Source organism: Macrobrachium rosenbergii, chromosome 2, assembly GCF_040412425.1.
Source record: "Macrobrachium rosenbergii isolate ZJJX-2024 chromosome 2, ASM4041242v1, whole genome shotgun sequence".
Taxonomy (NCBI): Eukaryota; Metazoa; Arthropoda; class Malacostraca; order Decapoda; family Palaemonidae; genus Macrobrachium; species Macrobrachium rosenbergii.
In genome coordinates this window covers 73,196,125-73,209,631 of record NC_089742.1, presented here as the reverse complement: position 1 = coordinate 73,209,631, position 13,507 = coordinate 73,196,125, and the positions used below count along the sequence as shown (strand labels likewise).

Genomic DNA, 13,507 nt, shown 5'->3' with positions numbered 1-13,507 from the left:
CCACCTCCAAAAACCAGCCCCCCCTGGATTCCGACGGGTTAATCCTCAGAGATCGTTTTTGTTATATGTAAGTGTTTTTTGACCCTGGAGTATTATCAAAACCAGCTGGCTGAGGAGCCCCAATATGTATGTTATGTGAAATAGCAGTTAAGGCACTGAATCCATGTGTAATTGGCTTATTTTTAAATCACTTAAAGGAGAAATAGTTTCATGTTGCGAAAAATAAATGTTTTGATGTTTATCGTGTATGCTACTAATAGTCTGTACAATTAGAACAACAGTTTAAATGAAGCATCATTTCCTTTCCTCATTGCTTCTCCATTATTATTGCTTCCTACAGACTCTATAAGCAAAAATGTTAAATCTGGAAATGATTCTGCATCTCTTTGCTTTTAGTGACATTCTCCTTTTGTGCAATAGGCATGGGAGTTTGTCCTTTATCAATTGCTACGAGAAATTCAGTGAAGCAAGCATCATTGTATATTCAACACTAAGAAAAAAATAGGAAATAAAAAGTTGAATTTTGTAAAGAAAAAAATCCCATGAGGCAATGGTTCTTGTGCCCTGTGATAAATGAACTCGGCAAACTTGGTGGTGTTTCCTTTTCCAGCGAGCAAAATGTGTACTGATCAATTAAGTCTCTTGGTTTAAAAGATTTTATTTGTTAAAGTGTGATGTGTTCCAGTGACCATTTAAGTATATTTTTCCTTTATAGTAGTGGAGAAGCAGTGCTATGGGCTCACAGACACAGCAGCACTGAGACCTTTTATCAGGTGAACGCAGCCCCACGTCCAGGATTACCAATACCGTCAGACATCATGGCCAAAGTTCCCCACCGTGCCCGGCGTCGTTTGGATAGAGATCACAATATCACACTCCTGTAGTTTCTCAAAGTATCACCGTGTGACTCCCATTTTGGTTTAGCTTCAAGCAGTCTTTAAAGTTCTTTTCATGGAATTTCATCTCAGACTTTTCATGCAAACTTGCAACTTGTGCTCTAAACAGTATTTCGTAGGGTATAGAAATGGTGAATTAGCTGTTTTGATATGTGATATGAATAACTTTGAATTGTTGCTATTTCCAGGCAAATTTATATTAGAACTTTATTCTTACAGAAAAGCCATTTAATGTTAGCATTGTTTTCCATCATGCTCTTGAAGGGTTAGGAGATCTAATTATTTATGAAGAAATGACAGTATTGAACCCGTCCCTCAGGTTGGTAGATTACAACAACCAACAGACCCAGACTTTGGTCATCATGTTCAGGTTATTGAGTAAGTGTTTAGCTGTTGTAATGCTAGCGATCTCAACACAGATATAAAATGAAATAAACAAAGATGATATCACTTCTGAGTATCGGTGTATTGAAAATTGTTTGGCCTTATTTAAGAGCAATGCAAACCAAAGCTGCCATATAGTGCATATAAGTCACACTTACCTTTCATATCCATTTGAAATATCATCTACATACTTCATAAAGAAGTGCTTTTTATTCATTCCCATCGGAGACTGTTCTACCAATGGAAGTCATGAGATACTAAACAGATAAGACCCTGTCCTGAATTTATTCTAGGGTCTCTTAACTGCTTAGACCTCTCTAATGTTTAAGAGGTTTTGGAGAGGCTAAAACAGGCGGGAGGGGTTTTGAGGTAAAATTCGAATATCAAAAATGAGTTGCTTCTCAGTAATGCTCACCTGCAGAAGGCAGTCTTGTATTTATTATAGAGTTTATGTGTACTAATATGAAAGTAATTTAATTGTACAGTTGTTTATTGCATTCCAAAAACAGATTTATTACGAATTATATAGTACAGCTCAGTATTTGAGTGTTGCTTTATAGATATAATGTATTCAGGTGTCTTTTTTCGTTTGATATAACTAATATTCATGTAGAATATAATATATGCACTAATATTTTAAAGATATGGAAATTGTTGGAGAGTATGGGTGTAACACGAGGTGTTATTGTGTGGCAATCTGCAGTAAATATAGTCAGCAATGTCCTCTCAAAACCAAAACTTGATTCGTTTTCATTCCACACCAGGAGGAGGATGTATCTTTAAAAGGTTATGTTTCATATGCACGGAAAATAAAGTTCTCCTAAATGGTCCCAAACCGCAGATATTAAAAAAACTTCTGTTGGTTGGTGGAAAGCTTTGAGTCTAGTAGCAATCATAATTACATTAAATTTTCTAGTAGACCTGTTTACATAAATTATATTTAGATATAAAACATGTAATATTTTGTCTCTGTGATCCTTTGGTGTTAATCTTAGTTTACCTTTATATATTTTAGAGTTCCCTTGAATATGTCCAGCTACAGTGATTAATTATAGAACTGAATTATGTAATTTTATCACATTTTGACACTTATCTTTTGACAATATTTTGCACCATAAGCTGCCAACAATCTATAACCAATTGAAGATTAGCATATTAAACCAATATTTTCAATAGTACACATGACTGTAACGTTGCAGAGTTAATATTCTTCTGAATTGGTTTTCAGGTAGCTGTACTCGTACTTAACATATAATGAATGTAAAGACATTTGAAATATTTATCCCCATTACCAAACAATTTTAAGGTGTTTACTGTTAGATCTACCAGCCAACAGAATATTCATTAGATTTGTGAATACCCTGATGTTAGAGAGATTTGTGTAGGATACTCAGACAGTGGCTACATCCAATGTTGTATGTTATGAATGCGTACAATATATCCTTAGGCTGTTCTCTGTGCAAATTGTCCCACGTGTTAGCTGTATTGTAAATTGTACAGTCTGAGTTTCTTACCAATCTTCAACAGTGAATCCCTCCACTTGTACAGATGAGTCCAATATGTATGATGTGTACTATCATGCCTTCTTTGTTAAAAATGAAAATTGGATATTTTGGAACAAATTCTTTTCAGAAAGAGCTTCGATAACTTGGTTATAGCTATATTAAGGCATCTATATTCATTGTGCGATACTGAAATTTTCAAGGAAGGGTTAATTGAAAGTTAGAAGTTTTAATGTCATTTATATATCATACATGAGTGACGACATGTGCATACGAGTTGTCATAGTCTAGAGCTTATTGGCAGCCGACCCACTCATACGTCCCTGGTTCACCACAGATGTTGAAGTCATTTTTAGCTCATCCCATGGAGTGAAAACACTATTGGGTGTCACAAATAAGCTTGTCATGAGGTGCTATAGAACCGGCCTATAAGTAATGTTAAATGCACTCATGTGAACTGGGAGGCGTCAAAGTGGATTGGCTGACCTCGTCCATACCCAAAGTCCATCCATGTGCCAACTGTTGCCCAGTCCTGATACTCCAGTTGAGGCCCTTAGTACCTTCCTGCCCCACCTTCCTTCCTGTTCCACTCCTTTACTCCCCTTGTAGCATTATTTCTTCCAGCCATAAAAATAAAGGAGCCAGATATCAGAAGTCTTTTTCTTTTTTATCTTCATTATAATTAGTGTTATCCTTCGAAACAGATTCAATTACTAAAGAAAGGAGGTGAATCCTCTCAATTTCTTTGACATGGCTCGACCGATCAGTGTTACAGCATTGTGAGAAAATGAGCTTTACTTGAGATACTTTTCCATTCTTCATTTAGCATGTGTTCATGGTACTTAGCTCTTATCAAAAAATTTTTCAGTTGATATATAATATCTTTGCTGCTGTATATTGAAATAATATTTGTTCATGCACGGTACAAACTTTTCGGTCTTTATGTGTGGGATAAATCTCAGCTGCCAGCTGGAAACCGGTTAAAAATAGAACAAGGTTAGTAACTTGTCCCCATTAACCAATGGGAGGAGAGAGGAGGCAGAGACTCGCCTGCTTCCCTTCATAGATGCCGAGTTATCTCAGTAACCGTCTTTTGACAAGACATTCACTACCCATCTTATCCAAGAAGCCGCTTCATTTTGCACTCCTTTTCATACTAGTTTTGAATATCTCGGTGTTTATCTCGTGTGTAATTGTATTTCATTATGCAAACCCATGAATTATCGAAGCCTAAGACTCGGCCTCTGAGAAAATGCCCTGAGGTTGATAACAATCCATGTATGCAATATCTGGCCTCTGTTCTCACAGATCCCCATTCTACTTGCAGCAGATGCAGAGTTCAAGTTTGCAGTGTAAGTAGTCCTTGTTCAGAGTTTCGTGATTGGTCCCTGGAGCAATGGAAGTGCTTTTGACAGCAAGAGGAAATACAAAAGGAAGCTGGTTGATGCGTCATGGGAGGGGTTTTCACCTCCAATGGCGTTGAATACCAACATTCCTTCTTGCTCTTTCTCTCCATCAAATTTTGCTCTTGTTGCTCTCTCTCCTCAGGGAAAGTTCACCCCTTTTCGTCCTACTATTGCTACGTCTCTAGATAGTCCAAGTGAGGGATTGGACAACTGCATTTTTTATGAAGTTGTCTCAGTTCTTTCGGGGAGGGAGTCTTCCCCCCGCCAAGGAGGGAGAGGCAGTCCCCCTACTCATGTTGTTTCAGGGATGGAGTCGGAGAAGCTCAGGGAGTGCTGGTCCACCCTAGGCATATCCAGGAAGCCCCACCTAGATGGACAACTGTCTCACCTCATCTTCCCGTGTCCCAGTGTTGGCAGCCATGACATCTTCAGCCATTACCGTATCTTCCTCAGCCATGCCTCATCCATCAGTTCACTTTCCCAGGCCTACTATGTCTTCCTCCTCCGACCCCTTTGTTCAGGCTTTGGTGGATAAAGTTGAAGGTGCAATTCTGGAGAAGTTCAGCCGTGACAGTATGAAGAAATCGAAGAGGAAGCATCATAGATCTTCGTCATCGTCTTCCTGCCATTCATCATCTTCTGTTTGTCCCGTTCCTTGGAGGCGGAGGAAGAAAGACTTCGTGGCCCCACCCCGTAAGAAGGTCCGTAAGCTCTCTTCAGTCTCCTCCTCAGTGGTAGGGGTTTTCCCTTCCCGCTCCATTTCCCCTCTTCCCTGGGAGCGAGGGAGGCCAATCATCTGTAGCCTGGAGTTGATGCTTGTGCATCCAAACACGGTCATCACTGTTTCCAGTGTAGTTCTTGGTTTGTCATCTGCCGATCATCTCCCAGCTGCCCCTCCAGGGTTAGGCACTTTCACTGACGGCCAAATGTCTGACAGGGCACACAGCTGTACATCTTCTTGAGTAGCTGCTGATAAGCATCACCCAGGGCCTGACTCTCATGCTGCAACATGTTCAACAAGTCAAGATTCCACCAAGGACCGTAGATTGGGCTCCTCCACAAAAAGATGCAGCCACTATGTCTTCTTCCACTCGTCCTTTTCAAGAGACGAAGGGTAAGGCCAAAGCCATGAAGGATGACACAGTGGCTGTAAGGAAGACGACATCACGTTGGAGGGACAGCCCACGGCTGTGTTCACATGACCAGGACCATTCCTCTTGTATGAGAGAGAGCCCACAGCCGCATTCACACGGCCACGACCGTTCACCTTGACAAGACATCACATCAGAGGGACAGCCCACAGCCATGTTCATGTGACCAGGACCGTTCCCCTAGTATGAGAGTAGTCCACGGCCACATTTGCTTGGCTGTGATCTTTCACCTCATAACAAGAGTCCTTCAGTTCCCTTTACCTCCCGTGGATACACAAGGAACGGAGAAGGTGACAGGTCTAAATGTCATGTCCTGGACCAAGCCCCTTCTCTTCCATCACAACAGTAAGTACCAGGACCAGTCTTAGGCCCTGACCAGTCATATACTCCAATTTTAGAAAGAGATGCAAGGGGCAGTAACGATCCAGTAGACAGGCTAGACAGAGAAGCTTGTGGCCTGGAAGTAGAAGGCCTGCTCCCTCTCGATACAGACAATCCAGAACTGCAAAAAACTTATGCAGAAGCCATTAAACTCATTTATGAGTACAACGGTTGGGTGGAAGAGACTGTGGCTTCCCACTCAGATTGTCCTTCGGGTCTCAAAGCCCTTGTAGGACAAATTCCCTCGTCTCTGGACAGGACAACTCACTTCAGTCCAGCAGGTCCTTTAAGTTGCTCCCTCCACCTCTTCCACAACATAAATGGTTTTACATTCCATCTGTAAATAGACTACAAACGAAGCAGGCTGATCCAGGCCTAGTTCGTCTAGGCCCAGGTCTTTCCTTGGATCAAATCTGGGCAGAGGGGACCTCCTTAACCTACCAAGAGGCTGCTACATTGGAATTGGCTACCGCATCAGCGTTCCAGGCGGTCTCCTGGCTCGACCTGTGGTCCACGAGAGTTGGCAAACCTCCTTCGGCCTCTATTTCTAGCAACAGCAAAGATAGTATTCCACTTTTCTTAGACTGTCGCAGTCCAGGGCAAGACCATGTCTTATTTGGCCCACCTAACAACAAACATGTGGGCTAATTGGGTTTTGAAGAGGAGAGATGCTGTTCTCTCTAAGGTTACCAGATTTGTTGGCCCTGATTCTTACCTTTGCTCTGTGGAATGGGCTGTTTTAGGTTGTTCATCACTCTTCCCAAGGACAAATTAGAGGCTGCAGTGAACAGATGAAGAGCATAATAATGACCGATTTGTCCACCACACTGTTAATAACCCTTCGTGACCTTATGTGCCACTGTAACTAGGTCTTTGTGTCAGCCACATATCCATCCTGCAAGAGGCCTCAAACTATGTCAGGTCCTCGCCAGGGCCCCTCAACCTTCTCCTACCCCTATAAAGAAAGGAACTCAGCAGCATCCCTTTCAACCCCCTTCCATCCAAAGCCAGGAGAGGAGGCAGAGGCATGGCTAGAGGAGGTAAACACTAGAGAAGGCACCCCTCCCCAGTTGCTGCTATTGGTGGGGAGGGGGTGTTTGTCTGGCAAGCCATTGGTCAACATGGAAGCAGCATGGAGCGGAGACCTGGGTAGTAGATGTGCTGCGGGTGGGATATCTACTTCCCTTCGAGTTTCCCCCTCCTCTCTCCGACTGTCCATTCCATCAAAGGACTTATGTTCTGGGCTTGCCGAAGGACCTAGCTCTCCGAGAGGAAGTGAAGGCAATGATGGAGAAAGGTGCTGTGGAAGTTGTGATGGAACAATCCCCAGGTTTCTACAGCCGGATCTTTCTGGTAGACAAGGCTTCAGGAGCTTGAAGACTGGTTATAGACTTGTCTTCCCTGAACCTATTCACCAGAAAGACCCAGTTCAAAGTGGAAACGACTCCTACAGTTCTAGCAGCCATCAAGAAGGCCGACTTCATGATGACGATAGACCTGAAGGATGTGTGTTTCCAGATACCAATCTCTGTCTCCTCACAAGTACCTTCGGTTCATTCTGGGAATGACAGTCTCTCAGTTCAAGGTGCTTTGCTTGAGTCTCTCTACTGCTCCACAGGTGTTCACAAGTGTGTTCATCCTAGTCTCGACCTAGGCCCATTCACACAGGATACGCCTCGACAATTGGCTGGTCCTGGCAAGTTCTCAGCTAAAATTGATCCAAGACAGAGACCATCTACTCCAGTTTTGTCACAGCCTAGGGATAGTGGTAAAATCTCACACCCAGCCAAAGGACACTGTACCTGGGCATGTTAATACACAGCAGCAGGAGGGTCTCCCATCAGGCCCTCACATCAAGTTCAGGACCATTGCACAGTCCTTCCTGTCCAGACAGAAACACCCAGCACATCAGTGGCAGATCGTTCATGGTCACCTGTCGCCCCTGGAGAAGCTTGTCCCACTTGGATGTCTCCACCTTCAATCCCTTCAATGAAGATTGAAAGAGTTCTGGTCTCCGTAAAAGGACTCTCCCTTCCTCCTAGTTCCCCTCTCGAGGAATGTGAGACAGGACTTGGCTTGGTGGCTAGACAACAGGGACCTAACTATAGGAGTGCCTCTTCACACTCCCCTCCAGAGATTCTTCTGTTCTCAGATGTGTCAAACAAGGGTTGGGATGCGCACCTGGAAGATCTTCTGACTTCAGGTGTGTGGGATCAACCAGACAAACAGCTTCACATCAGCATCCTGGAACTGAAGGCGGCTTTCTTAGCCCTTCAGGATCAGGTGACGGAACACTCAGTGTTAGTGACCAACAATACCATGGTGGTGGCATAGGTCAACAAACTGGGGGGACTAGTCTCCTGACAACTTCTCAAATTGACAGTACACCTGCACCAGTTGGCAGGTGACTCACTCAGTGGAACTTTCAGCCAGATACATCCCAGGCAAGAGGAATGTAGTGGCAGACAAGCTGAGTCATCGGGGTCAGGTACTGGGGACAGAGTGGTCACTACAACTACACCCAGAGGTAGTGGAAAGGTTGTTCCTTCTTTTGGAAGACCAATGATCGATTTGTTCGCAACCTGGCACAAGAAACCGAAGGTGTTTTGTTCAGTCATTCCAGACCCATGGGCCGTTGCAGGAGGCATTCTCCAACTCCCTGGGACAATGTGGACACATACGCCTTCCCTTCCTTCTGCCTGATTCGTCAGGCAATCAAAAGGGTGATGATTACTCAGAATGACCCTGGTGGCTCCTTTGTGGCCACACACCAAGTGGTACCCTGTCCTGCTAGCCCTACTGACCAAGGCACAGAGGTTCCCCCCCTGGCACAACCCGCACATCGAGAGGTCCCACCAATCTGTCAGGTCCCTATCTCTTCACAGCTGGAGGAGCAGCGACAGAGATATCTGGCTATCTCAGGAAGTCCTCCACAACCGTGTGCCAGGGGAAATGGGCCGTCTACTATGATGGTGTCATCAACGGGATTTCTCTCTGGTCGGAACTGCCAACTTCCTCGTGTTCCTCCGTAGGGAGAAGTTACTTTCTGTTTCAGCCATTAAGGGCTACAGGGCTGTTCTAGGTTAGTTCTACACCAGAAGGATGTTGATCTCCCCTCCTCCTAGGAGATCTTGATGTTTCTGAGAAGTTTTGAATGGTCTTGTCCCCCCACCCACCCCCAGGAGCTTAGGTCCCCAGGTGGGATCTGACTCTTGTCCTTAGCAGCCTCACTCACGCTCCACATGAACCTTTACGAAGATCATCAGACAGGGATGTGACCCTCAAGACCATCTCCTTAATGTCCTTAGCCTCAACAAAGAGTAGGAGAGCTTCATGGCCTCTCTTTTGGTGTTAAACATTCACGGGAGTGAAGGTCGGTAGCTTTCGAATTTGTCCCAGAATTCGTAGCAAAGACTCAGAATCCTTCAGTTCCCAATGACAGATTTGAGTCCTTCTCGATCCCCTCCCCAAGAGATTTCATTAGTGATGATCCTGAAGAGATGCTACTATGTCTTGTTAGGTATACTGCGAAGCTACCTAAAACGAGCTCGACATCTCAGGCCTGAATGTCTTAGACTTTTCGTTAGCACTGGCCGGAACAAGAAAGAAGCATCCATTAACACCATCACCTTTTGGCTCCGCGAGGTAATTAAGACAAGCATACTGCACGTCTCAAGATGCAGGTATCAATGCACTGCATGCAAGAGCTCATGATGTTCCATTGTGTTCAGGAAGAAACTATCAGTCCAAAGGATACTGAAGGGTGGTATGTGGGTTCATCAAACGACCTTCACCACCTTCTATCTGTCGGACGTTGCCCATAGGTCCTTGAGCACTTTTTCCTTGTGTCCTGTGGTGGCTGCTCAACAAGTTGTGTAGCTCATCCAGTCAGTGGCCCTTGCAGGACAGGTTGTATATTGCCGATGATGTTGGTTGTGAATGTGGTGACTGGACTCCTTCCTTTCTCTTCCTTCTCTTCTGGCAGGCAGGGGAGTGGAGCCATGATTTGCTGGAACTGGCTAGATACAGGTGAGTGAGTACCCATTCTACTTTTTATATTGTAATTGTTCCTACACAATATAAATTCTAGAACAGTAGAAGCAAGTCCTACCTTCTCTCTATTACAAGGGGAGGGAAGGATTGAACAAGGTCATTAGCTACCCATAGTTTTGTCGTCTCTGACAACTAGAGGTTCTTACATTATTCCTTGGCACAATGTAAACCTGAGTTCCCATTGCGTCGAAGCCTGAATGTCTGACTGTTGAGCATACTGTTGCTTAACAGATCAGAAGCATGCAACTCCTTCCTATGCTATAACATAGGACCAGGAGTGAGCCCGGGTGAGTCTTCCGCATTTGAAGACCGAAAGGTTTGTACCATGTATGAACAAATGACAAATTTTTAATCAATTTGTATTTTTCATAACATACAAACCTGAGGTCTTTATGTAAATGGCCCACCTCAAGCCACCCCTCATTCAGTTTCCTGAGCTAGAAGATAACTGAGCATCTATGCAGGTGAGGTTCCGCCTCCTCTCTCCTCCCATTGGCTAACGGGGACAAGCCACCAACCTTGTTCTAATTTTAATCGGTTTCCAGCTGAGCTTTCTTTCATGCATAAAGACCTCAGGTTTGTATGTTTGAAAAATACAAGTTCATTAAAAATTTGTCATTTTCATTAGCAGCTGTCCTCATTCTGAGTGTTGCAATATACATATCTAGATTTCGTGCCAAAGTCAGTCTTTATTGTGTAGGTGGACCCAAAGGTTATATAATTATCCAAAAACTAAGACTTGTGATAAATTCTCTATTTAATATGGTAAAGTAGACTTAAGCAAAGAAATTATTATTTTCTTTGGACATTATTTTAAATGTCATACGTTAAAACTGCTGCTTATGCTGTCTTAGATTACCTGATATCCTGGCTATAGAAACAATTTCATAGCTCTTAACGTTTCTATGAAATTAAAAGACGATTTTAAAACCATTTCCCTGCACAAAATATGTCAGCTTCCTCAGGATGGAGTTTGGGCTAAGAAACACTTGTAGGGCCAAAAGCAGCCCACCAGATGACACAATATAGCATCCAAAATTTGTTGAGTAAATCATCAGCCTAAGATATTCTCCTGAAAAAACACAACCTCGAGACTCCGAACCTTTTCAGATCTCGTTCTTGTATACATACTTTCCAGATTACTGGAATTCATCCCTTTGTTTTGCATCTCCATTTTGAATACGGCCGTTTGTTGAGTAGTTTATAGTTTCCTTCAGTAGGGTTAGTATTTCTTGAAAAAATTATTTTTTTAAGAAACCTCTCACAAAATTCTAGGAATTATAATTATGAGGGATTACATAGTTTTTCATGTGACAAGCCAGTTTTTATAAGTTGCCATATTTGTTTTCTGCCTGATATGAAGTTCTCAATTCAGCTGATTTGTGGATTTTGCGCATTACCAGTCCGGTTTAGGTCAGTCTTTCATCTTTGAGAGTAGCAATGTCTGCAGCACTGGTTACTTCAAAAGTATTTTGAGCTTAAAAATTCTTAATTTCCTCAAGAATTATTGTTAGTTTTCTATATTCTTCACAGATACTGATTTTCTAGAAGGGGGTTTTACCAGTTTTCTTGCCCCCTCTTTCCTTTTACCAACACAATAAGCACAGGCTGGTCACAGTTTGTCTGCAGTGGCTCCACCTTGTTACCAAGTTTTCGTGACAACTTATTTTCCATCCGTAACATACTGGAGAGGTGTTTCTTTTAGCATTAAATGCAAGGATATCTGTGGTTTTGACCTCACAGAAATGTTACATTTTACTTCTGTTACATTTTATCTTAAACTGGCGACAACACAGTCATCCTAGGTATTATATTGAAGATAAAACTGGATGCTGTGTGAAATATTGTTGAAACACAGATGAGGGAATCATGTAGAGACCTTTGCTTCCCGTTGGTGGACAGAGATCCCATAAAAGCCACTTTAGTAATAATCAAGCTTAGCCAGTGGACGTAGGGACCTATGAAAATTCCTTGTGAGAATCAAGATGGGATAATAAATAAAAGGCCTACAACACATAATGATCAAGATAGAGAGTCCACCACAATAAGATGGTGACTACAGTTGCTCGTAGTGATAAAGGCTTGGCTCTAACCTCTGATGAATGAAATTATAAATCAGAAAGGATAATTTTAAGAAAGGGTGAGTCTCTAGAAGGCAGTAAACTATTAATTCTGACAGTCGTTTCCAGTGGTTTTCCTTTCTACCCATTTTCACGTATCTAGCAAATTGTACCCGACTCATTACTTCTCTGCCTCCACATAGAGGTGCCCTGCTTGGAGATTCCCTTCAACAGGCTTGATTAGTGTCGTATATCACTTACCTCTAACCCACTCACATATAGTTTTAAGTTCCCTAGGAATGTGGATCCCTGGACAGCACATCCCATTAGAGTCACTCCAGTGGTCGTTGAACATCACTGCAGGGTATCGGGAATTTTATCTTCCATGGGCTAGGTATTATGGAAAAAAATAATAAATAACAAAGAAAATGGTCTCGAAATTTTTAATTGGGCTAAATGAAGGACACAAAGATATAACAATCCCAGGTTTCCTTATTATGAGACAGGTCAAAAGCCATGACTTTGCTAGCGGGCTTCCATGAAATACAATTCCGAAGTGTGAAACGGAAAAACCACGAAATATATGCTGCATATTAACTAATAAATAGATCTAAATGTACAGATTTATCACAAGCAACAGTAAGCAGCACATAAAATTTGTTAACAGATTAAAAAAGTATGTGGGTTTACTGATTGAAAAATAAACAAGGGAAGGCAATATTGCTTGAATGCATCGCAAAGCAACGGAACTTAGAACCAATTTTGTGGTAGGCAATGGTGCAGGGACCATGGAACAAGAGTTTAGATGATTTTGATTAGTTTTCCATCTTGGAAAAGAGCCTTGTTCATAGTTTGATGGAGAAAGGAGTTGGATATGTTGAGCATTATTGTACCTTTTTGCGTAAAGATGGGAGGTACCCCACCATTAAAGTTGAAATATAGCCTAAGGTCCAGAGTTCTGGATTTGTAATCGCAGCCAGAAGAGGATTATGATGTTATTTTGTTCCAATGGGGTCTTGGCTGGGGTTGGTGTAATTCTCAGTTGCATTTAAGAATGATTCTTTGTGGAGAATATTTTAGGCTAATGGCTCACTCATCATTGTCGGGATAGTATAGTATGTAAGTCTTTCTTCGTGTGTGCGTGTTTACCCCTCAGGTGTTTCTGGGTTCAGAGCTGACCAACCTCTGCGTGCTAAATATGTCATGGTTTCAGAGTTCCATTTCTATTGCATCTTGAAACCATTCGCCAAAAATTGAAACAGTCCTTCTATGACTAATGACTGACGCTGCTCCATTGAAGATATTTTCCATTCCCTTCCTTTCCTTCTCAGACCCATTTGAATGTATTCCCAATTATTATTTACCTACACAAGTGGCTTCTCCAACCTCAAGCCAACCCTTAATCATTCTCCCGTTCAAACTCTTCTACTTGGTAGTTGCTCTTGCACTGTATTTACGAAACTTTTGTGAAACGACCATTTATTAGAGAAAGAGGAAATGCATCAGCCATAACAGGCTTTTTCCTTTCTTAACAGTGTTTGCTTAGCTAATAGTAGACAGAACCGTTTATAATTGATACAATCCCATGAAAACACTCCACATTATTTAGATTACTGTATTTAGCTGCAAGCTGTTAATTTTATTGTGTTTGATGATTTTGAGTTTCCGGACAAA

At 42.4% G+C, this 13,507-nt stretch overlaps 1 protein-coding gene and 1 long non-coding RNA gene across 5 annotated transcripts in view; one reads left to right on the top strand and one right to left on the bottom strand.

Moving 5' to 3' along the window:
* The window catches only part of HPS4 (Hermansky-Pudlak syndrome 4 protein), a 363,238-nt gene extending 359,805 nt beyond the window's left edge, over nt 1–3,433 (top strand). For all 4 annotated transcript variants that reach the window (XM_067120928.1, XM_067120938.1, XM_067120917.1 and 1 more), the window contains one exon: nt 716–3,433. In XM_067120928.1, the coding sequence (XP_066977029.1) occupies nt 716–884 (169 nt within the window). In that variant the 3' untranslated portion in view covers nt 885–3,433. The remainder of the gene's footprint in view (nt 1–715) is intronic.
* The window catches only part of LOC136848593 (uncharacterized), a 60,795-nt gene that overhangs the window by 11,466 nt on the left and 35,822 nt on the right, over nt 1–13,507 (bottom strand). The window lies entirely within an intron of this gene.